General features: G+C 32.6%; 1 protein-coding gene across 5 annotated transcripts in view; it reads left to right on the forward strand.

Annotated features, from left to right (window-relative positions):
- Positions 1 to 24149, forward strand: part of SMOC2 (SPARC related modular calcium binding 2) — a 251190-nt gene that overhangs the window by 73287 nt on the left and 153754 nt on the right. For all 5 annotated transcript variants that reach the window (XM_074188072.1, XM_074188071.1, XM_074188070.1 and 2 more), the window contains exons 2-4: positions 915 to 1086; positions 20178 to 20284; positions 20939 to 21038. In XM_074188072.1, coding sequence (XP_074044173.1) covers positions 915 to 1086; positions 20178 to 20284; positions 20939 to 21038 — 379 coding nt within the window. The remainder of the gene's footprint in view (positions 1 to 914; positions 1087 to 20177; positions 20285 to 20938; positions 21039 to 24149) is intronic.

Here is a 24149-nt window from a genome sequence, read left to right on the forward strand (position 1 = left end):
TAGCTCTCTAAATTAGTAACAATAAATTATTTTATCCCATTTCTTTTTGTACTTCACAACCAAATTCCCATGAAGAGCTCTCTATCCTCTTTGCTTTTACTTTCTGGACTTCTATTCGCAACTCAGTTCTTTGCAATCTGGTTACTGAGATAACAACTAAATTTAAATTGTTTTTCTCAAGGTATCTCACCAGTGATCTCTCATTTCTATGTTCTCTTTAAAAAAGTTAAACTTACTGACTGCCACAGAAAGCTTTATGATTTTTTAAAATGTATGTTCTTATTTTTAAATGTTTTCTGTATGCAATGTGTCTTTTTTTGCAATCACTTGTTTTTATGGCATTCAGTATACAAGGTATTGAGATACTCATTGATTATTCAACACTTTTATCACATGGGTTATTAAGTATACCATGGATGAGTCCATTTTCCCAAGTCTAGTCTTGCTTGTAGTTCATGATTTTCTTTCCTTTTTTCCATCCTTTATGCTTGATTTCTCTAATTCAGTTGACTCTGTTGATCTCTCTCTCTCTCTCTCTCTCTCTCTCTCTCTCTCTCTCTCTCTCTCTCTCTCTCTCTCTCTCCCTGATACCCTCTCTTCTCCTGCCTCTAAAGAGAGTAGGTAGACACTTCCCATCCAGGAACAGTGGAAGAGTTCATTTGATCATGGTTTGGGGTTCCACAACTATAAAAGGGCGGATAAATAATAAATATCAGTTATGGTTGTTGTTGTTACTTTAAGAGACAATTGATTTAAACAACTGGCTCATGGCTAACTAAATATTTCCAAACAAATATAAACAGATATCCATGATAATAAGTGATAATGTGATGATAATCTAGTTGATTTTCTTTTCACTTTTTCTTCATTATTTTTCTTTAAGATGTGTTTTTTCCCTTTTTTTCCTTCCTTAGTTTTTAAGAGTGGATCAAGATAAAGATAAAGAGTGTAGCCTGGATTGTGCAGGATCCCCTCAGAAATCACTCTGTGCTTCTGATGGAAGGACCTTCTTATCCCGGTGTGAATTTCAACGAGCCAAATGCAAGGATCCTCAGCTGGAAATTGCCTATCGAGGAAATTGCAAAGGTAAATCTATGGGAAATTAAGTCCTTAGCTTGTGTGCTATGTGGCTGATATTATGTATATTTATTCAATCATATTCCCAGATCTTCCAAGTTTTTATATTTTTATGAAGTCATAATATTCCAGCAAAATTATTTTTTTTTGTTTTTATTGTTATCTTTTGGAAAATACTTTCTAGGTCTCTTATTTGTAACTTTTAACTTGCTTTTTAAAAGGAAAGAGGCTTGGTATCCTTGCAGTTTAGAAACTGAATAAGTTGTGTAAATTTGAAGGTCTTAGAAATGTTTATACTGCAATTTATTGTCTACTCAAGTACTTTGCACAAGATTTTCCCAACTCTTCTAAATATGCCTTCTTACTCAGATCCTTTGGCTATTCCTTCTTGTGAAAGATGCTTTGCATTTGTCTTGGGCTCTTGCATAGCTCTTGGGCTCTTGCATATATTTATTTATTTAGTTTTACTGCTGTCCCCCAGATTATATTTCACTCATTGGACTTAAGAAATGAGTAGTATTTGTGCCAGGTCTAGAAGGTCTGAAATAGTTGGCACGCTAGAGAGAAAACACTGAAAAGCTTTCCATTATAAGTACAGGAAGCCAATGACCTACTGTTTCGGTAATAAAAATAATGTATTTGAGAAAGAGATTCACCACACACACACACACACACACACACACATATATATATATATACATATATACATATATATATATGCATATATATGTATTATTGCCTCTCTTTATAGAAGAGAGGAGACTAAACAGACTCAGTCCTATAGAGATGGTTTTTCCCTATCATCCACCTCTATTAACCTTAATAAACCTGTAAAGAAGCATAATTATTTCATTGAAATTATATCCAGGTTAGAACAGATTTTACATTATCTCAGTTCCCTTTCCCTCAAATGCTTCCTTGGGACCAGACCAGCCTGTATCACTTCTTTCTGTGACAATTGCAATTACACATTCCTCAGGCCAGAGGTTCTCTAGTCTAGATCAAAACAAAATGAAATAAAATAAAAGGTAATGCATTTACTTTTCTACATATTTTTCTTCCCTAATTGAATGTAAAGTTTGAAGATGGTTCTATTTCAAATTAACAAACATTTATTAAACTTACTTTGTGTCAGACAATATGCTTACCCTAGAGATACAAAAAAGGCAAAAAAAATCTTAGTTCATAACCTAATGAAAACATTCAGATAGTTATGTTCAAATATTGTCCCATGGACAATAGAGTGAAGCATAATGTGTTTTCACTGACCATATTATATGGGTTAGAAGAATACTGTGACAGTAGATTTGAGATAATTTTCATTGGTCTGAGTTTCCAATTTTTATTTTTTTTACTTCAAGTTTGCCACTGTAGTTAATATCTCTAGAGCATTTATTTTTAATATTTATAATTTACATAATTTAGGTCTAAAGCCTACTGTTATAGTTTATTGAGTTCTGATTTTGTTCTTCATGTGTTACATGATGTTTCAAGTTTATTTTTAAAGTTTTATTGATATCTTTTCATGTCAACTGAAATTTCCAGTTTCCCATATCCTAATAGAGAGCTAGCTGTTTAAAGACAAAAAAGAAAAGAAAAGAAAGAAGTGAATATAAAATCTCAAGAAAATGTTACAAATAAAAGAGCAAGGGAGATACAATACCCTATCTCTTCTTTGGGAGCAAACTTTTCTATTATAATTATTTGGAATTAAGTTTCCATTTCCCCATTTTTGTTGTATATATTATTTTCCTATGTCTGATGCCTTTACAACATTTCATTAAAGATACCATGATCTCAGATGGAGCTTCAGACAGACATAGAAACCATACATTTTAACAGTGGTTTCATGAGCAAGAAATGTGAGGGACCATAAATAAGAGCAATTATGGATATTGGGGTATCCAGTGTTCAGAGTCCAGGTAACAGTTGGTATATTCCAAAATAAACTTTCTAAAGTTACTTTTCCACTCAAGAATCTTTTGTGGTTTTTCATTGCCTCTAGGATGAAATACAGTTTTGCCGGCTTCCATTTTAACTCAATCTGGTTCTCCCCTTCATACTTTCTGCCTTCATTGTCCATATTCTGATTCTGTGTATGTCCACTGATTTCCCCCCATACCTAGAATGCCGTCCTTCTTTGTTTCTGCTTCTTAGAATCTTTAGTTTGGTTCCATGCTCAACTCAGGTACAATGTCTAATCTGAAGTTTTTCCTTGTCTACCTCTCTAGTCTCAAGTTATTGCTCTCTCCTTTCTCAAACTGCCTTGCATTTATTTAGCTGTATACGTTATATTCCCACTTATAGAATGTAAATTCCTTTAGGTCTAAACTGAGAAAGGCAGAAGTTCAGTGACTCATCCAAAGTTATATAAATGATAAGTGTCTGAGTTGGGGTTGAAGGCTCTGGGTCCAGTACACTATTCACTGCTGCTTTCCCTTTGGATAGGTGGTTGACTACTTGTCAGCAAAGTTGAGGAAAATTCTTGTTTAGATAAGGAATCAGTCATGATGTTCGTACTCTAAGGAGCATGAGGGAAACTTAGACCAACTAGGGAATAACAGATTCATATTTCCTATCTAAACCAGATGGACTCTGAAATGCCTTCCAACTCCCAGACTCCCTGATAATGTGTAGGGGCTTTTTACCCTGTTTGAAAAACACATGAAAGGCTTTGTGGGTCTTGTGTCAGTATTTGACATTTTCTAAATGTTAACTACCACCAGTTGTTCCCTATACTACTAATCAGGGTGGTATATCTCTCCATAAGGGAAACAATCATATCTTTCATAGCAATGGAGGGCATTTGAAGAAAAAGCATTAAACTAGAAATCCAGGGTATTTCAACTCTAAAAAGTCTCATAGCATTTCCTCCTTCTTCATTTAGAAAGGAGAGAGTTCATACTTTCTGCCAAATTTAGGGACATAATTGGGGTCTGAATGTGGGAGAAAGGCAGAGAATGCAGGGGTGGACCCCTGTAGGAATGACAGTCTGATAACCAGAAAGGACAAAGAGCAAAACACTCTGAATGAAAAGGGTTTCATGATCATGCCATTTAAGGATCATTAGTTCATGAAACTGTAGAAAAGAAAACTAGAGAAAATGGATAAAAGAAAACTAAAGTTTAGTGTCATTGAAGTTATTCTCAAATACTTGGAAATAATTTAGAAAAGGAAATTAGCCTTGGGTTCTAGTTCCATCTACTGACTGTGTAATCTTGGACAAATCATTGGAGAAATCTGTAAGATTATACAAAGCAGAATAGGTGACTTTTTGCTTTCTTAGAAGGGAAATTTTTATCTAAGAACTTCCTACACTGGTAAAATCTCTAGTCTAGATCAAAACAAAATGAAATAAAATAAAAGGTAATGCACTTACTTTTCTACATATTTTTCTTCCCTAATTGAATGTAAAGTTTGAAGATGGTTCTATTTCAAATTAACAAACATTTATTAAACTTACTTTGTGTCAGACAATATGCTTACCCTAGAGATACAAAAAAAGGCAAAAAAAATCTTAGTTCATAACCTAATGAAAACATTCAGATAGTTATGTTCAAACAATGTACATATATGTATATACATAAAATAGATTTTATAAATAAATATTAAAAGCATATTTAATATATTTTATATTATACATAATAAATATTTATATAATTTAAATTATAAATAATGTTAATTTTAATAGTATACATATATTATAAATAAAAATATATAATAAATTGGAGTTAATCTCAGAGGGAAGACATACATTAAGGAGAATTGGGAAAGTTCTTGAACAAGCTTATATTTTAGCTGGAATATGAAAGAAATTAGGAAGGAGAGATAAGGAAGAGAATTCAAGGAATATGGAATGCTCATTGACAAAGTTGGAAGGCAGCATCACTAGATTGCAGAGTACATGGAAGAAAATAAAGTGTAAGAACTCTAGAAAAGTAGGAAGGACCAGGGATTGAAAAGTTTTAAAATGTGGAGAATTTTATATTTGATCCTGAAATAATAGGTCATCACAATTTATTCAATGGGGAGATCAACATGATAAAGTTGCACATTGATGCTTTAGGAAGATCACTTTGAGAGGTGAATGGAAGATAGACTAGAAATACAGAGACTTGAAGCAAGGAAACCAATCCTGCATTTTTCATTTATGTCTTTGTATTTTTAGCACTTAGCAGTCTCTGTCTTAGAGTGGGCACCTAGTAAATGCCATTAAATGACTAAAATGCCCTCTTAAAATAACATTACTGGGAACAGAGTTTTGGGGTTAAGTTTTTTATTATTAAAGCTATTTTAATTACTCTGACTTGAAGGATTAACTCTTCTAGTTGCAAAAGTCAGAGATAATGCAATGAAGAAGGATATTAATCTTATTAAATTGCAGATTTAACAAATTGTTACTGGGCAATATTTCAATTACATCGCAAATGTTCTTTCTGATAATAGATTATACCCTAACCTTAAACTGTATGAAATATTTTAGATATATATGGATCTTTTTTGATAGTTTCTATAAAAAAGCAATTCTTAGCTCTATCATTGAAAGACAGCAGAGAATGTATAAAAATCTAAGCAATGGAATCAGCTTGCCTTTCTTTGTTTAAACTCAATAAACAATGATTATATTTAAGATTCTATATTGGGACTAGGTACTGATGATACAGAGAAGAACAAAAAAAGAAAAGCAAAATGGTTCCTATCTCTTAAGATGGGGAAATCAATCATGTTTTCTTCACAGAGATTAGATATTTAATTTCCAATTTTTGCTGCCAAGAACTTCCTGCACCATGGGATTGGGGTAGGAGACTGAAAGAAAGAGTATATTCCTTTGGAGAATGGCAAATCTGTTCTTTAACAAAGGGTAATTGATGACTTTCTAAAGTGTTGATTGAAGCTCCAAATTCAAACCTACAGTCCTCAAACAAGAAGATAATTTTTGCATCTGTACAATGTTGATCAGATAAATTGTTTTGATTTTTTTTTAACTTGACTGCAACTGTCAGAATTCCCATATTTTCATGTAGAGGAATATTATATCTGATGATTAAATTGACTTAAAAGTACAAGTCGTAGCAGGTCCTTTTGGACTGATGTAGACTGACAAAAAGAGTTGCATACTTCTGACTACTCTGTGTTCATCTTTGCTTAGTGGACACTAATTTCACTTATAATCTTGAACAGAAAATGTATTTTCACATAGCTTTAGGTAGAGAAATGAGGAAATAATTCATTCTCCAATATTAAATGACCTTTGCTTCTTTATTTACAGAATAACATAGGCTAAGGATATATATATATATATATATATATATATATATATATATATATGAAAGTTAAAAAACATAAAAGAGGTCAATTAGTCTCATTGGCAGATTTAGTTTCATATGCCTTTCTTTGCCATTTTCTGTTTTGATAATCTCAATGAAACATCTTGTTAAAGGTATTGTGGATGTTTTCAGATTAAGTTTTTACTTCAACTGTTGCCTTTGAAGATGCAATCCATTCTTAGATGTGATGGATTTATTAGATATAGACTTGAACATTTCAGCTCCTCTTCCTGGAAGAAATCAAACAGCAATCTATATTGCAATCAACTTTGAGAACTTATCTAACTTTTTTCTGACATCTTAAAGATTCAAAACTAGATTACCTTTTGACATAGACAATAAAGTTGTATCAAGTAAAGGTATTTTCTTGTGGGCCTGGTTCTAGTTTACTTATGTGTTGGCATAGCCTGATTCTTCTCTGTACAGTTTTCTTATTAATTTCATCAAATTCTTACACCACGAAAGTGAGATCATTGTTGTTGTTCAGTCATTTCAGTTGTGTCCAACACTTTGTGAGTTTATTGGGATTTTCTTGGCAAAGATACAAGAATGATTTGCCATTTCCTTCTCCAACTCATTTTCATAATGAGGAAACTGAGGCAAACAGGGTTAAGTGACTTGCCCATGGTCATGGTTAATAAATGTCTGAGGTCAGATTTGAACTCAGAAAGAGGAGTCTTCCTTAATTCTAGATTCACCACCTAACTGAAAACAAATTAGTCAACCAATAAATTTTTACTACTTTATTTAATACCAGGAAAAAGGGGGTTAAATAAAAAAGCAATACAATATCAGAGTTGGAAGGAATCTAGTCATTACTTAACCTACCCTGCTCATTTTGCAGATGAGGAAACAGAAGCCAAGGAAGATTCGTGACTTGGCTAAAATCACATAGCTAGTGAGTGGAAGAGCAGGAACTGGAATCCAGATCTCTTTAACTTCCCTTCCTGAGTCCTTTCTAAAATATACCACACTTTGGACAGCTTAAACAGTGCTCAGAAAGAAAACAAAATATATAACCAGTGACCTGTTAAGTCACGGGATTTGCAGATACTTATAGGATTCAAAATATGGGCTGGTATTATATAGCCCTTTGATTCTACTCTTGGAAGTCATATTGCCTGTCTGTGGTTGCAATTTCATTTGGAATGTGGATATGAAAATCCCATTGATTTCCAAATCAATGGTTGAAAAATCTATATGGTTATTTTAATATCACATATAACAGAATTTTATATGCCTTGGCTCAGAGTTTGGATTGATAAAGGAACAAGGAGCAAGATGACCAAGAGCATAAGTATCCTGGCAGTTATTCTTATAACCTAGGTTTTTAAAGGAGGTGATTCCACTGGCTTCATCAAAGTTCTCCTTGTAGAAAATGTCAGGGAATTCTATTTTGGTGAGAACACTGCAGGAATGATGCATGTCTACCTTTACAACACCCATAGCTTGCTTGCATTCTGGCAGATGGCCCAAAATACTTCCCATTCAGAGAAAATGTAACCCACTGCCCCCTTCCAATATCCTTGATTCATTTGGATTTACTATATTGACTACTTATTTATTACCCTAGTCATTTCAGAATTTTAGTCTATGATGCTATCTGTCTTTTGAGAGAATGCAGAAAGGTGTGGGAAGCTGAATAGGGTGTGTCAATCATGATAATTTGTTTTTTAGGTTTTTGCAAGGCAAATGGGCTTAAGTGGCTTGCCCAAGGCCATGCAGCTAGGTAATTATTAAATATCTGAGGTCATATTTGAACTCAGGTACTCCTGACTCCAGGGCCAGTGCTCTATCCACTGTGCCACCTAACCTCCCCTAATCATGATAATTTTTAAGGAAGAAATGAAGGAAATGACCATTTATTAATCATTGAGCTAATTGATGGAGACCAAATATAAACAAAGATATAGTATTTGCTCTCGGGGAGCTTAATTCTTGCTAGGGGAAGACAATACACAAAAGGGAGTTGAAAGCAATGAGAGGAGATGGAGGGAAAATGAAGATAACTTGTACAGGAGAATAATTTTAAAGTTCAAAGAATGTTAAAATGGGAATGGAGTAAGGCTGGTCTAGGTAGGACCCAACACAAAATGGAGTCTCCAGGAGGAATTTCACCAAAAGGAGAAGCTGGAGTCAACCTCTTGGAGGTGTATCCTGGGGTGAATAGAATGTGTATGTGGTAGGATGTCTCAAGGCAAGGAACCTCCAGGAGCTCAAAGAAGTTTTAGGATGAGACAGCAGAGGAAGCATGATTTTGAAGTCCAGGGAAAGTCAGAAACAGGGATAGGGAAGGAAAGAACAATGAATGACTATGAAACAAAGTGATATTTTCATCAAAAATAATAAATTGCTAATCCTGCATTCAAGTTTCCAATAGGATTTTCACATCCTAAATGAGATTTTTGCTCCTTATGTCTCCAGGTCTCGGTGTTTTTACTATATTACTTTATTTAGTTTTTTAGTTTCTTTTAAGTTACAATATGTAATCACTTCTGGATCATACACAGAATTTCCAATCCAAAGGTCATATATTTCATATGATGACCTGATTACATCATTGACTTTGTATAGATCCATGATGTTATGCTGATTTCTTCTTGAATGCAACATAAAAATTAATTTTTATTTTTGAACCAGAAGCACAAATTATCATTTTTTGTTTAAGTTTCAATCTGGACAAAAACAAAAATAGGTAAATACTACTAAGTCATGGAACTCTGCTGATATTTCTAATATCAAAATATGACATCTGGAAAAACAAAAGAAAACAAATACAATATTTTAAAGAATATTTTCCTGTTAAAGTGATTCATAACAAGCAAACTGAATTTGGATGAAGGAGATTTAGTAACCGCTCATTTACTGTTTTTCATGTTGTATTATTGTCATCATCATCATCACCATTATTATTGATAGACAGAGTCAGTACTTCTTCCTGAGAAACAAGTTCTAAGAATTATTACATAGGAAGTGAACTATTATCATTATAGGGTCAGATTCACATCCTATACAAAGATGAGAATTACTATTGTCACTATTACCACTGAGATGATAAGTTCTTAGAACCTTTGTTCTTCCCTTAAATAATTCCTATAGTGTTGCATGGTATTTTAATTTGGCCTAATAATGAATATTATTGTTATATAGGTCTTAGTACTTATTTATAGTACCTTTCATCTAAGTTCAGTTTGCTTATTACAAAGCCTTTTATCTTCATAATCTCTTGAGAAAGCTTGTTGCTTAAAATTTTGCCACATGATTAAGTCAAACAATTGAAGTTTTTCTTATTTTCCACATCACATCTTACAGGGGCTGCTGATACCCCTTTTATAAAATACTGGTGATCAGTTAGCCCTTATCAATCATTTCTGAGAAGGACATTAAGGAGCCTCAGACTTCACTTGGATGAATTTTCAGAGATCAGATAATGTAAGGTTACATTGACTAAGGAATTTTGGATCATGATAAAACCTCCAAATTGTTATCTTCAGTGTCTGACATACTCCTTGGGTATATCTGGTCTCAAAGTGAGCAATACCTATAGAACTGTCTATAGAAGAAAACCAGATTATGTGCATTCTGAGAAAATGGTGGGTGTTTGTCAGTTGTAATTTGTCTGACTGCATGTTTCAATTTCTCTCTGTTTCTTCTACTCTGTTCTTCTGGTATGTCTCTCTGCTTCTTTATCTCTCTTTCTCCTCCTTTCTTTCTCCTTCTATATCTCTTTCCTTGTCTCTCTCTGTAGTTGCCTGTCCATCTCTATGTCTATGTATCTGTTCTGTTTGTTTATGCCTCTTTCTGTTTTCCTTTGACTATCTTCCTTTTTGTTTCTTTTTTTCTTTCTATCTCTGCTTCTTTCTGTCTCTCTCTTTCACATACATACACACACACACACACACACACACACACACACACACACACACACACATATATATATACATACAGAGATATAAAATGATATAAGCTACTGGCATATATCTTTTCAAAGATTCTGTCGAGTTATTTGAGTAAGTTATTTTGGAAGGATTTTTCACATTTGAAGTCAATAAAGCTTTGCAATGGGATCTTGGCAAAGTTTATATGGTTGTAAATCTTCTCCAATTGGTATAATAATTTATTCTCAGAATTTCCTTTGTTAATTTTTATTTGGCATTTTAGAGTTTATAAGGATGCAGTACCTAGCATAGTTCTGGACAACTAATCCTGGCTATACCATTAACTATATGAATGACTAACCTAACACTTCCAGTCTCAGTTTCATTATTTACAAAAGAAAGGGATTTTAAAATGATTTTTAAGGTTTAAGAGACTGTGATTATTGAGGTATTTTGGTAACACTCCTCATATACTCCTTTTTTTTAAACCATAGTTCCTCCTTTTGAAGATAATAGGACAATTTATAATTGTATCAGCAACAACTGAGATGTTAGGATGGTTTACTTAATTAATCCATAAAAGAGCACTTAAGTGACAATGCAAGAATATGAAATTTTTTTCCTTAAAAATCTGGAAGTAAAAAGTTTATTTTATTGCCTAAATCACCCTTTACCTTCAGAGGCAGAGAAAGAAGGAGAGGAAAAACTGTTCCAAGAAGTAGTTTACTGATGATGATCTTTTCTTTTAATGGGCTCCTAGAACTGTTCACATTCATTTCTAATGCATTTAAGTTACAGTTTCATTCCATTCCAAGAGCACAAGGTCCATATCTAAAACAGTCATTACATGCACAATTGGATTTTGCACTTTTGAATCATATCTATCCTAGTCTCTTGTCGAAACTCTATATGGTTGATGTTTACCTTAACTCTTTTATGATACTCTAAATAGGTTTGGTGTTTAGAAATATCTTTCTTTATAGGCTAAAGTAGACATAACAAGAGGTTTTTACCTTAGGTCTCAGTAATGATCAGAAACACACCAAAATATGTTTGGAATTTCACATAAAATATATTTCCCCTTTTTTTGCTTAAATGACCCATATAGCTATGAAACAATAAGAAGTTAGGCAATGTAATACTTGCAAAATAGGTAAATGGGCAGAATTTTCAAATAGGTTTTATAGTATGCTGAAATGTAAGTCTTCAAGCATTGCTGGTTTCAGGAATCTTGTAGCCAAATTCATCTACTTTTGGAAAGGGTAGTCTTTATATAGTCACACATATTGATGATGAGGATGATGCCATTAGTAATCTCCATCTTAACATATTTTGCCTTGACTGTTTATATGTTTTAATAAGCCATAAACAGTACATAGTTCTAAGTTTAACCTCATTGGCAGCTGTAACTACTCTGGCAATAAGCCCACTACTCTTGATCCCATGTGTCTCTAGCACTTAAAATAAAATTACTTCTAGTGGTTGAAAACTTAGTATCTTTTAGAAATTATTTGGAATACTTTATTGATATTCTTGCCAGTTATAGACAAGCTGAAGCTTTTAATATACTTCCCAGTAAAATCTTATGGAGAAATGCCACTATGTTAGGCAACTCAACTGCACATGAATATTTCAAGTGCTTGGCCCTACTTGTGGACCTAACATATTTTTCAGTCAAAATATGGCTATTTAATTTAGGTTTTCTAAAGAGAAAGAAAGTGTTGTTTGTGCCAAGGAGAATTCCAGCACAATATTTTGAGTTTAGTTCCCAGTTTAACTATTAGAATGTTAAATGGTTTAAATATTAGAGTTTTGAAAACCACAATATCTGTTTCTGTCAGATGCCTATCAAAAGTACACTAGTCATTGATATTATCACAATTAAAGAAATCTTTAGTTGAATTTACTACAGTTAGCTTATGTTTTGTCTAGCCAACAATGTTAATAGAAGATTTAATTGAACACACATTTATTAAGTATCTCTTGTATGCACTGTTGTAGGTTCTGAAGAATAAAAAGACCCAAGACATAATCTTGCTTTCAAGGACTTTGTAGGAAAAAAAAGAAATAAATCAGCCAGTTGATGTGCTGGAAATGCAAAGAAGAAGCAAAGAATGGTCACTGTCCTCTAGGAGATTAAAATCTAATGGGGAAGACACTAACCAACCAAATATATTTAAACAAACTATATACAGGAAAATTAGAAAATAATTTTAAAAGGGAAGGCACTAGGTTTAAGAGTGACTAGAAAAGACTTCCTGGAGAAGATGGGATTTTAGTGGGGACTTAAAGGAAGTCAGGGAAGTGACACAACATGGAAAACAGAGAAAAATGCCTGGACCCAAGGGATGGAGTGTTTCTTGTCCATGGAGGAGCAAGGAGACCAGCGTGACTGGATCAAAGAGTTCATAGTTTGGAATTTGGTATTTTTATGAAATAATTGAATTCAATAATTGGAAAAATTACTAAATGGTTTTATCAGTGGAATGACTGTATTAAACGTGGTCAAAATAATAACCAAAGAACAGTGTAGGTTGGATTGGATTCATGGTTATTAAGGTAAAATTACTGAACACAGAGAGACTAGTAGGGAAATGATTTCTACTTTCTAGAATGAGAGCTTGAACTAGAATGGCAGACAGAAAAATGATAATAGTTATGAAATATTTTGGAGGGACATAATCAATAGTACTTAGTGATTAGACAATTAATGATTGTTCTACCATAGAACTGACTGAGACATGTACTCTGGTAGTTTGTGTGTGGATTAGGGAAAAAAGGAAACACTTGTAAAGATTTACTTAGCCATAGAAAGAGAAGGATTTTCAAATGGCATTGTCTTTGAGAACATGTTGAGTTGACTCATCTGAGAGAAGCTCCTTTGACCAAGTTAGCATCATTGCTATTCCTATAAGCCAAATATCAGATGGCAACAAGAGTTCTGTGGTACTCTTTTGTACTTAGGCAACCAAAGACTAATTTCAGCAGTATCAGTCTCAAGTTCCTTGAACTAATCAAGTCTTGAGGATAGCTTGAGTAACTTTAAGGAAAAAATGGCATGGAACACAGATTAAAATTTTGCTTCCACTACAGGAATGAATGAGTATGGAAGATAAATCCCAGGTTTTGATACAGTAGGATTGTAAAAAAGAGTGGCAATAGCCAAAGTAAGGGAAGTAGTAATCCTGATTTAGATTTAAAAAGACCAGGAACTTTCAACTAGCTGTGCTATTCATTGACCTTGAATATGTCATTTGATTTCTCTGGATCTTAGTTTCCTCATCTATTAAATTAGGAGGTTTCAGTAGATGACCTCTAAGATTCTTTACAGGTTGAAATTCTATAAGTCAAGAGTTTGTTTTAATGATGTTAAATTCGAGGTGTCAATAACACATCCAGAAAGAAATATTCATTAAGTAATTATTTCAAACGGTCTATATCTTTGGGGAGAATTTAGGGCTAGACATATGAATTGGGGGTTCATCTTTTTAAGCTAACAGTAACACCATTGGTTGCTAAAGAATACAGTGTAGAAAAAGGAGAGTGGCATGTATTTGGGGGCATATTAGTCATATAGAGGGAAGAGGAGACAGCAAAAGGTCCTGGAGGAGACCAATCAGATAAATATAGTCAGTCAGTCAAGAGGGAGGGGAGTTGACAAAGAAGAATTGGATAGTGCAGAAAGATAAAGGGAGTAGAAAATGGAGAAAAAACATTTTGGTATGAGATCATTAGTAATTTCCTAAAGAGCAGTGACAGTAGAGGAGTGGAGGAGGAAGTCAAATTGAAAGGAGCTAAGGAGAGAATGGTGATGAAGTGAAGATATTAATGTTGAATATTCTTTTAAGAAACCTGACAGCAAAATAAAGGAGAAACATGTGCCAGTTGCAAGGACTATAGAAAGTCCAAGGGAAGATATTTTTAAAGGTTAAAGAATTATTGGAGCAGGTTCTATTGGAAATATCATAATGGATAAATAGTTCAGTGGAGCTGTGATATCATCAATATCTATATTTCTTCCATCAGAGCAGATTGCATCCCACCCATTCTTACTTTGTGATATTTGTCTATAATTCTTTCATGGATCCTCCTCTGGAGGCTTTCCAAAAGGTCTTTTACTTTTTTGTTTGCGCCAGTGGTGGCACTTGGGCTGTCTATCCCTTTGCAATTACATATTTTCTCTATCATATTTCTTACACAGAAACTATCATTTGGAAATATATAGAGATCAATTGATATCCACAACACATATCTTCATTTCCCTTTGGGTGATTTTGATTCCTCAGAGATTATAACACTGCAATGTTCACAAACATACATAATTATTAGGAGAATATTTATGTGAAAATGTTAGATCTTTATACAAGGGAGCCATTTGGCATCACTAAAATGATTAAAATTCACTTTTGTAAGATATTGTAATGTGTTTCTCTTCCTTCTAATTCAATATTCACATCACTGCCAAAATAATCTTCTTAAGATCCATGTCTATCAAAAATAATCACTTGCTCCCTAGGACCTTAAGGGCAAAATACAAATGGCATTTAAACTCCCCACAACTTGGTTCTAATGTCACGCTGTTTTCTACATGTATTCTGTTATAGGCAAAATGCCTTCAATATTCCTCCTCCTTCCTCCATGCATTTATTTGCACAAGTCATATCAAAAGCTAAAATGCATGCTTTCATCATCATTCCTGCTATAATTCATCTTTTCTTTCAAGACTCATATGATACCATATCCTCCATGGAGTCTCCCCTGCTTTATTACCTTATATTTCTCTTATTTTTTATATATTCTGTACCTTTCCCTTCCCCAGTTCCAGTAGAATTGAAGCTTTTTGAAAGCAGTAAATATTTTATTTTTGCCTTTGTGACCCCAGTGCCTACAACAGTGCTTTTCACATAGTAATGACTTTATGTGTTTGTTGAATTGAATGGACTTGATCTAAGGAAATAGCAAGCTTTTATATTGTTTAAGTTGGGAGTTTAAAAAAAATAACTAATGCATTATTTCTTGAAGATATTACCTATTCTCAGAACTCACTGGTGAATTTACTCAGAAGGAGTTAAAAGTATAAGAGTTTAAGGTACAACACATTTATTTCCAGGGTTTTTCTTTTAAAAAACCTTTTATATAGTGTTGCATCATGTAGAATTTATAAATAAAAATGTCAATTAGAAGGCCTTACCAGGGGAGCTGTTCAGCCTTTGTAACTATCAAACTTAGTGGTGTCTATAAACATCAGTGTATTATTAGTCCCCCTTGGTTTCATCAAAGCTTTCAGCTCACTTCAAGTAATGCTTTCTAAAATCTTTCCATGTAAGATCTTTAGGACAGCTGTCTCTTCAAATTATTGTTTAACCCCTATCTGAGGAGTTTTTAAAAAAGTAGGAAATGATTTGCTTCCTGCTTAAAGAAAAACCATCATCAGTACTAACAGATGTAAGACACTGTGGTTTGTTTCTACTTTCTAGTTAGAACCATTTTGATGGTTCCTATGACAAAAATGTTTTGTCTTATAAACAAACCATTTCTAGTTATCAGAGTAGAAAAAAGAATAAACAACTTTATTTCAAGTGAGAGGAAAATTCCAAATTATACAGAATGTGATTTTATATTAAGTAAAATCATCATCATTAAAAATAACAGTTAATTTATGGAAAACCTTTTCTTTGGTGTTTTGGAAAGTAACAAAACAATTAGTTATATTAACCTTATGTAGTCTTTGAAGTAAAAACTTCCCAGTATCCGAAATTAAATCCATGTCAAAACCTTTTTTTTTCCCTTTTCATTTGTAAGGTAGAAGATCTGGGAATGGATTAAATGACCTACTTGCCCTCTTCAAGGATTTTAAGTATGATCTTTTAGATTTACTCTAAATTTGCTTTGGGGTAAAAATTGACCAAGCCATTATAGTTTAAAAACAGCTATGAAAAGGAATGGCATAACACTTGTCCTTTGAAGATTCAACATCTGGACAACTAGAATTATAGTGTCCAGAACAAAACCGCAACAGATGCCTGAGCACCAAAGAGCAAAACTCTACTTGAGAATGGGCCAGATCTTGCCGTTTTCTCTACCAAACATATCAAAGTGTGAAAATGATATAGGTGCAAGCTTACAAATTGTATATTTTAAAAAATGAAGAGGAAATTTGTATTTCTATTAGCATAATACAGAAAATGTAAAGAAAATAGAAAAGAATGTAAGAGAGGTAAGTACAAAAAGACCTAGAAAGATGAGCATTGAATTTGCATAAATCAACAAGTAATATAATAAGTATAGATGAAATATAAAATTCATGTTGGTGCTAGCAACAAAAAGTGATCTTACCTTAACAAGTTTTCTTTTATTTTAAAAATTTTTTTTCCAACTACTGATTTCCTTGAGAAATAGCCATTTTTAAACATGCACACATATTTACAGGTATGACTATATATACTTGTGTATATATGTACATGTATGTATGTATGTATGTATGTGTGTGTATAGTGTGCTTGCATTCACATGCATTCATGTGTAGACTCTTTGAGTTCATTCTTGTTCTCTCTCTCTCTCTTTCTCTCTCTCTCTCTCTCTCTCTCTCTCTCTCTCTCTCTCTCTCTCTCATTTTCTCTGTCTCTGTCTCCTAAATTCTAGAATGCAGAATTATAACAGGGAATTATAGGACTGTTTAAAATTATTTCACAAAAGAAAGTTAGCAGTCATCTTCACTTACATAATAAAAATGTCACAACAATGAAAGAGCTGGATATGAGTTCTCATATCTCATATAAGTATTCTTTTAATCCCAGGTATTCCCTGTTGCTAAAACTTGTTTCCTATGACTAAATAATTTAAGAAATGTTAGGTATAAAGATGGAATTTAATATTCTATTAAAATTGATAGCTGCAGGTTCGAGGAGTATTAGATCAGCTGCAAATATGAAGTTTTTAATAGACATAGAGGTCCAGGCCAGGAATAAAACCGGCAAATCTTTTGGAAAATTCATCATTTTTTGGCATTTTCCATGATAATTCAAATATTAGAGATAATTTATAACTCTATCTGTACCATGGTGGAGTCTTCACAGGCTGGAACTTATATCACTTTTCCTTTTAGACAGTCAAACCACAGGTTCTACCAAAAAAAATGAGGACAGAAGTCCACCAAAGCAGTGATTTATCCTCAGTTAAAAATACAGGCTACATTAAAACCACATGTTGCTAAGTGCAGGAGAGCCAAGGCCAGTATTCAGAATAAAATTTAAGGCATTGAAACTTGGATAAAGGAGATGTTCTTAAATTCTCAGGTCTGTAGTACATAATAGAGCACATTAACCAAGGTGGGTCTATCAAAAAATAGTGCCAGAAACTCGGCAATCTTGAAGAAATGTTAAGGTTGGAAACTCTCTCTCTCTTTAGCACAACCACTGCTACAGGGCAGCAGCCCAGAATTTCCTAGCAGAAGCATGATGGAACTCCTTATCTTACACAGTTGATTTAACAGTACTTGATAGTTAAAAAGTCATGATACAAAGGCCCCAGAGGAGAGAGAGACCACCTTTGAGGAATATCTCCTGCATTTGAGAAAACCTCTAAGCTCTCCTAAAGCAGCTGGTGATACTTGTGCAAATCGGGGAACCAATTATTTTTAAATTATAAAATTCAAGTAAACTATGTTTTATGACCCAAAGCATGTAAAATATATTCTTGAGGTGTTAATCCTAGGCCTCCAAGTCCCTGAGAGAAAGCAGTAACATTTTATTCTTAGAAAAATGTTTTCCTGGCCCTGAATCTCACAGAGTATTAGACTATAATGTTATAACTTTAATTTTATCAGAAGTCTGAAAGCAGCATTGGTAAACAATATAATTTATCTAAATATATTTGGAAGCAGTTCAAGAATGACATTATTTTAAAATTTTTTTAATTTTAAGGCAATAGGGTTAAATGACTTGCCCAAGGTCCCAACAGCTAGGCAATTATTAAGTGTCTGAGTCCCGATTTGTACTCAGGTACTACTGACTCCAGGGCTGGTACTCTATCCATTAAGCCACCTAGCTACCCTAAGATTGACATTATTAAGACAAGAAAAGTTTACCTTGAATTATCTATCCCACTTGTTCCAAGCAACTAACACAGCACATCTGTATATCTGTATATTTGTATGTACTGTGCATATATGTATCTCATCTATTCCTATTTATTTACATATTGTCTCACCCATTACTGATTAGAATGTAAGGTCCTTGAGGGTCCAAACTGTTTTATATTTGGGGGATGGTATACAAACTATAAGCATTTAAAAATGATTGTTGATCCATTAGTGTAGATCCTTAGGTATTAATTTTATGTTTTCTCCATATACTAATAAAACTTTTTCATATTATTATATGCCTTTACAGAGGACAGATGAATAATTTTCTTAAGCAAAGAAAAATGAAGTTTAATGTAGGATTATAATATATTAAAATATTTTAATACTTTAAGCATCTAGGTAGATAGAAAATAGAGTAAAGAATCTGAAATCAGGAAGACCTATATTCCTAAGATCAAATCTGGTTTCAGTGACTTATTAACTTTGTGACCCTTGGAAAGTCACTTAACCCTGTTTACCTCAGTTTCTCACCTGTAAAATAATCTAGAGAAGAAAATGGCAAATCACCTCAGTATCTTTACTAAGAAAACCCCAAATGGGGTCACAAAGAGTTGGACATGACTGAAACAACTGAACAACAACATAATATATTTAATCATAGCAGAGTGGGTGCTCATTTCACCAATTCAGGTGCCAATGTTTCTATAGTTGAGCAGCTAATTGTCAAAATAATTAATTGCATTAATTCTGAAAATAATTTATTGAGGAGTTTCCTCAAACTTATCTCATAGAAAATAATCCATCACTGCTCCATACTCAGGTTGGTAGCAACTGCCATGGCTCTTTCGTTATTGGGTTCCAAAGCTTTGCATAGAGTCTGACATATAATAAGCATTTAATAAATGTTTATTGATTGATTTGTTGATTGCTTCAAAAAGCTAAGGTCTCATCCATTCTTTCCTTGAAGTCAATAGCATAGGATTTTAGTGGAGGATGGTAAAAACGATTTTTCAAACTTATGGAAGAATTTTGGGGGAATACTTAGAATGCTTCCTACCTAATCACATTATTTTCTTCTGAATTCCTTGAAGTTGGAAGAGAAAAAAAATATTTTTTTATACCAGGTGAAACCAAGGCATGAATAATTGCTCCTTCTTATGGGTCTTATGTATACATCTATTATCTGTACCACTGGATCCAAATGGCCCTGGAGAAGAAGATGAGACTAGTAACTTTGCACAGCCTTGCCTCACTTAAATCCAATTCATTTGCAAGTCATGGCATTATCTTACTGATGTCATGGTCTTGTTTGAGAACAAAGGACAAACAATATTTTTCTGGGATATCTCTTGGTCCCTTTTACTGTTTATCTTTCTCCTTTAGCTTCTGTAGTGAACCCAGAGTTATTTCCTTTTTGAGATTCCATTTAACTGGCAAAGCTCATTTGGGTTGTAGGCCTTTTGTCTACAAATAGGTTATAGTTTGATGAAAACTTGTAACTTCCACTTTTTATTAATAAGTGCTTATCAATTTTATTGCATAGGTGCTATTATATTTCTTTTTTTCTAACTTTGCTATGGATCATATGGTTTCTTATGTTATAAGCTGCTATAAAGAGTAAACAGTGTCATAAAGGTTTCAAATACAGAGTAAATTACCTCATCTATTTTTTTTTTCTTTTAGGATGAAAAGTAGATTCTTCATGGGAAAATTTTATGGGGAAAAATTTTTTCTTATGTCTAACATGTCTGTGCACTTTGTAGGCTAATTTCTACATTTTGTAACCTGATGATCCCATTTTCTTTTCCTTAGATGTATCAAGATGTGTAGCAGAAAGGAAGTATACCCAGGAACAAGCACGGAAGGAATTTCAACAAGTTTTCATTCCAGAATGCAATGATGATGGCACATACAGTCAGGTTACAAACTTTTTTTTGAGTTTTATATCTGAGCAAATAGGGAAAGAAGTCAATGAAGAAGTGAAAGAGAAATATGCAGATGAATAGGGAGGAAGTTATGCATTTATGATTTGGTTTTGTTTTCTCAGATAACTATAGGAGAATTCATTTGCATACACAATTGTGCTTGTAAACATTAATTATTGAGTAATAGGAGAGGATTTATTACACTAGGATTTGAATCCTATGTTGATGATGAGTATAGTACAGGCTAATTTCCATATTGATGATTCCCATGTTGGGACATATCAATTTTTCATCATTATATCAAGGTTTGTATAAAAAAGAAAGGAAAGGACACGAGTTTTGGTTCAAATCCACTCACAGGCAAATCACCTAACTTTTTGGACCACAGATCCCCATTATTAAAAAAAAATGGTTGGATTAGACGACCTGAAAGTTCTCTTTCAATTCAAATATTTTATGAATAGAATCACTGAGCTATTTTGCCTTTATTATATTAGTTTTCAAAATATCAAAAACTCTATGGGTATCCTTCTAGATAAAGCAATTTCTTTCATCTGTTAAGATGTTTTCAAGATTACATGTGCTCTAATAAATATGTAACATCTCTCTATACTGAAACTCCATTCATTGTGTGATTTTTTTCCATAGGTACAATGTCACAGTTACACAGGATATTGTTGGTGTGTTACTCCCAATGGACGACCAATCAGTGGCACTGCAGTAGCCCACAAAACACCACGGTGTCCTGGTAAGTTTAGTAAACTAGTTTCACATAAATGACTGCCCTGTTACAGTCTACAAATCAAAAGGCAGGAATTTAGTAGTTTGTGGGGTTTTTTCCTTTTGTTCAGGGAGTGAATGATGAAGGGATTGAGCCTTTGTGAAGTCATAAAGATGGAGGGAATGGGTTCCACTTACTGACTGGAAAAGATTGGAAAGTCTTCCTTTCTTCCTTTTCCTACAGTGTAAGCTTCTCAAGGGCAGGGGCTATTTTCTGTTTCTTTCTTTGTAGTCTCATTTTTCTGGTACTATGCTGTACATGTTCTAAGCACTTAAAATTGCTTGGAAAGTGTTTTTCTTTGGGGTGGAGAGTGAGCAGATTGTTTTAGGTAGAAGACAACTTAAAAAAAAGATTCTGAAAGAAGTCACCATCAAAGCAAAATTGTGATGGGTTATACTGTCAGGACTGATTTTTTTTCAATGTATCTCAAAGATCATAGTCACTAGGGAAAATTACCAAATATTATCTTGAAGAAAACAGTTGTATATTTTGGTTTTGTGTATTAATCTTTGCTAAGGAAAAGTGTCTAGTTCTAAACCACTCTCCAGACATTTTATTTGCGTTATTTTATTATCCCTATAAAATGGGCTTGATGTACTAAAGGCAACAATATTGGCAGAAGAATAATCCAAAAATCTAGTATGTTTTCTATTACTATTTTATAGCAAATGCTATCAAAGATTCAGATCTTTTTCATTTTTAAAAAGGTTTTGCTATCCAATTGCAGACTACTTTTCTGGGCTTGTCTTGTCAGATCTGTTAAAATTTTGCATGATCTGCACATCAAAATAAGTGACTTGGGAATTTTGAGATGGGCACATTGTCCATTTAAGAAGACTAACCGAGTCAAAAGTGTATTTACTGGGTATGATACATATTTTCAATTTGGAACTCATTAGAATATTTTCTCTTCAGAGCAGGAGACCTTACATAAGTATACATTCAGGTTACAACTCATGGCTATTCTAAGCTTCTAAAAACTGTTAAACGTTGAAATGCATATTTATTATGCACTTAACATATGAAATATTTGATTAACTATTTAATAGTTATGAAATTTCTACAATGATTTTTTAAAAATGTAAGTATAATTACCCAGATTCTGAACATATCCTACTATTAAAATATTTTTGTAATTAAAATTTAAAGTGAATTATATGTCATAATATATGATATGATCAAAATTTAATATTTACAACACATGATATAGTAATTATATGATATAAATAATTTTAATTTCAAATTGATTTTATTATATTTAATTAATATTTAAAATAAAAGTTTTAAAAATATTTCTGCTTCAAAAATTTATTGAAGCTTTATATGCTTTTGTGATTTTAGAAAGATACTAATTAATTTTTAATAAATAAATTAAAAATGAATTTCCTGTTCATATTCCCTGGGAAAATGTAAGATATAGGAGTACACAAAATGAGCTTAGAAGAAATAAATGTTCAAATTCTAATATTTATATCAACATTGAATTCTTCCCTCTTTATAGTTTATTTACATTAATTTTTTTAACAGTTTTCACATCATGATGTGATGAAAAGTACAAATTCCTTCCAATTTTTGATAGTTATTGGTCCAAAAGTTTGCTGTAAGAAGCACTAGAAGGGTTATTGATATGACCTTGTAAATGTATACAATACAACAAATAATAAAAATGCAATGGGAAATTGTCACATAGATAGGAAAATGGCAATTTAGAAAAATGACTGAATAGAAAATGAGAAAATTTGTGAAAAACAAAGCAGAGCATGCTTCAGATTCAAATATAATTGACCAAGAATAAGGTCCAGAATGTTATAAACAATTCAGAGAAAAAAAATTTTTTGAATTTTTTCTTTTCCTTTTTTCTTTAAATTTGTCTTAAGATGAAATATAAAATAAGAGAAGAAAAAAAATATTTCCATGTATACACCAGAACATAAGAGGATTTGATATAAAGCAATAAATTTCTATATCCAGAAAAGCTACAAAATAAATACTACACATTGTATTCAAAGCTGTCTTTTTTTTAACTTATAAGTTTTCTTTTGTTATCTGCTGTGCATTTTCTATTTTATTTTTTCCCCTTTTATCCCTCACCATAAGAAGGCTACAATTAAGTGTGGAGACATATATAAGTATGCAAACATACATACAAGTAGGCTTATAGGAGTATATGTACAGTTAAGTATGGATACATATATGCAGGCATAGGTGTATGTGTGTGTATATATGTAAATATATAAATATTAAATAGTTACTATATATATATATATTATATCTTGCTTATTTTCACTTGTCCTGAAGGTAGATAGCATCTTTCTTCATAAGTTCAAGTCTTTCCATATTTTTTAGATGCATCAACTCATCATCTCCTAAACCATAGTGATTTTCCAACCTTATATTGTCTAATTATTTTTAATAGCATAAAACATTGATTAATATGTCTGGTACATATTGTAGTTTCCCTTGTTTTTCTCTTGTTTAAATCTATTTTAGTTTTAACTTTATCTGAGATCATAATTATTGCCTCTCCTTTTTTACATAACAAATTCTATTCCTGACCTTTATTTTGTATTTGCATGTATCTCTCATTTTTCTATCATTTCCTAAAAGTAATTATTGTTTAATTCAAATTTTTAATCTGGAATATTTTTTCCATTTTATGGATGAATTCATACCATTCATATTCTAGGGAATTTAGGCTATAATTACCTGTTATTTATTTTCCTTTTCCTATTTTCCTCACTATCCTTCTTACCTTACTCCTCTGCTTTACTTCTACCTACTATCTTGCCCTCCTTTTTCTTAACTTACCCTCTCCAAGAATCCCTCCCTTATCCTCTTCCCAACCGTATCCCTTGCCCTCTTATTTCTATTGAATTTAGTAGAATTTTATAACTTTCCAAATAAATATGTTGTCCCCCCTTTTTATATCAATAGATATTTTTAAATACTGGTATTTTGGGGATAAAAATCTTGAAAGTATATCAATTCATTGAATGTACTTTTTTTCATTCAGGATTGTGCTTAACTTTGTTGAGCATGATATTTTTAGTCACAATCTCAGTTCTTTTGTGTTTTGGT

The sequence above is a fragment of the Macrotis lagotis genome, chromosome 5 (assembly GCF_037893015.1).
Source record: "Macrotis lagotis isolate mMagLag1 chromosome 5, bilby.v1.9.chrom.fasta, whole genome shotgun sequence".
NCBI classification, from domain to species: domain Eukaryota; kingdom Metazoa; phylum Chordata; class Mammalia; order Peramelemorphia; family Peramelidae; genus Macrotis; species Macrotis lagotis.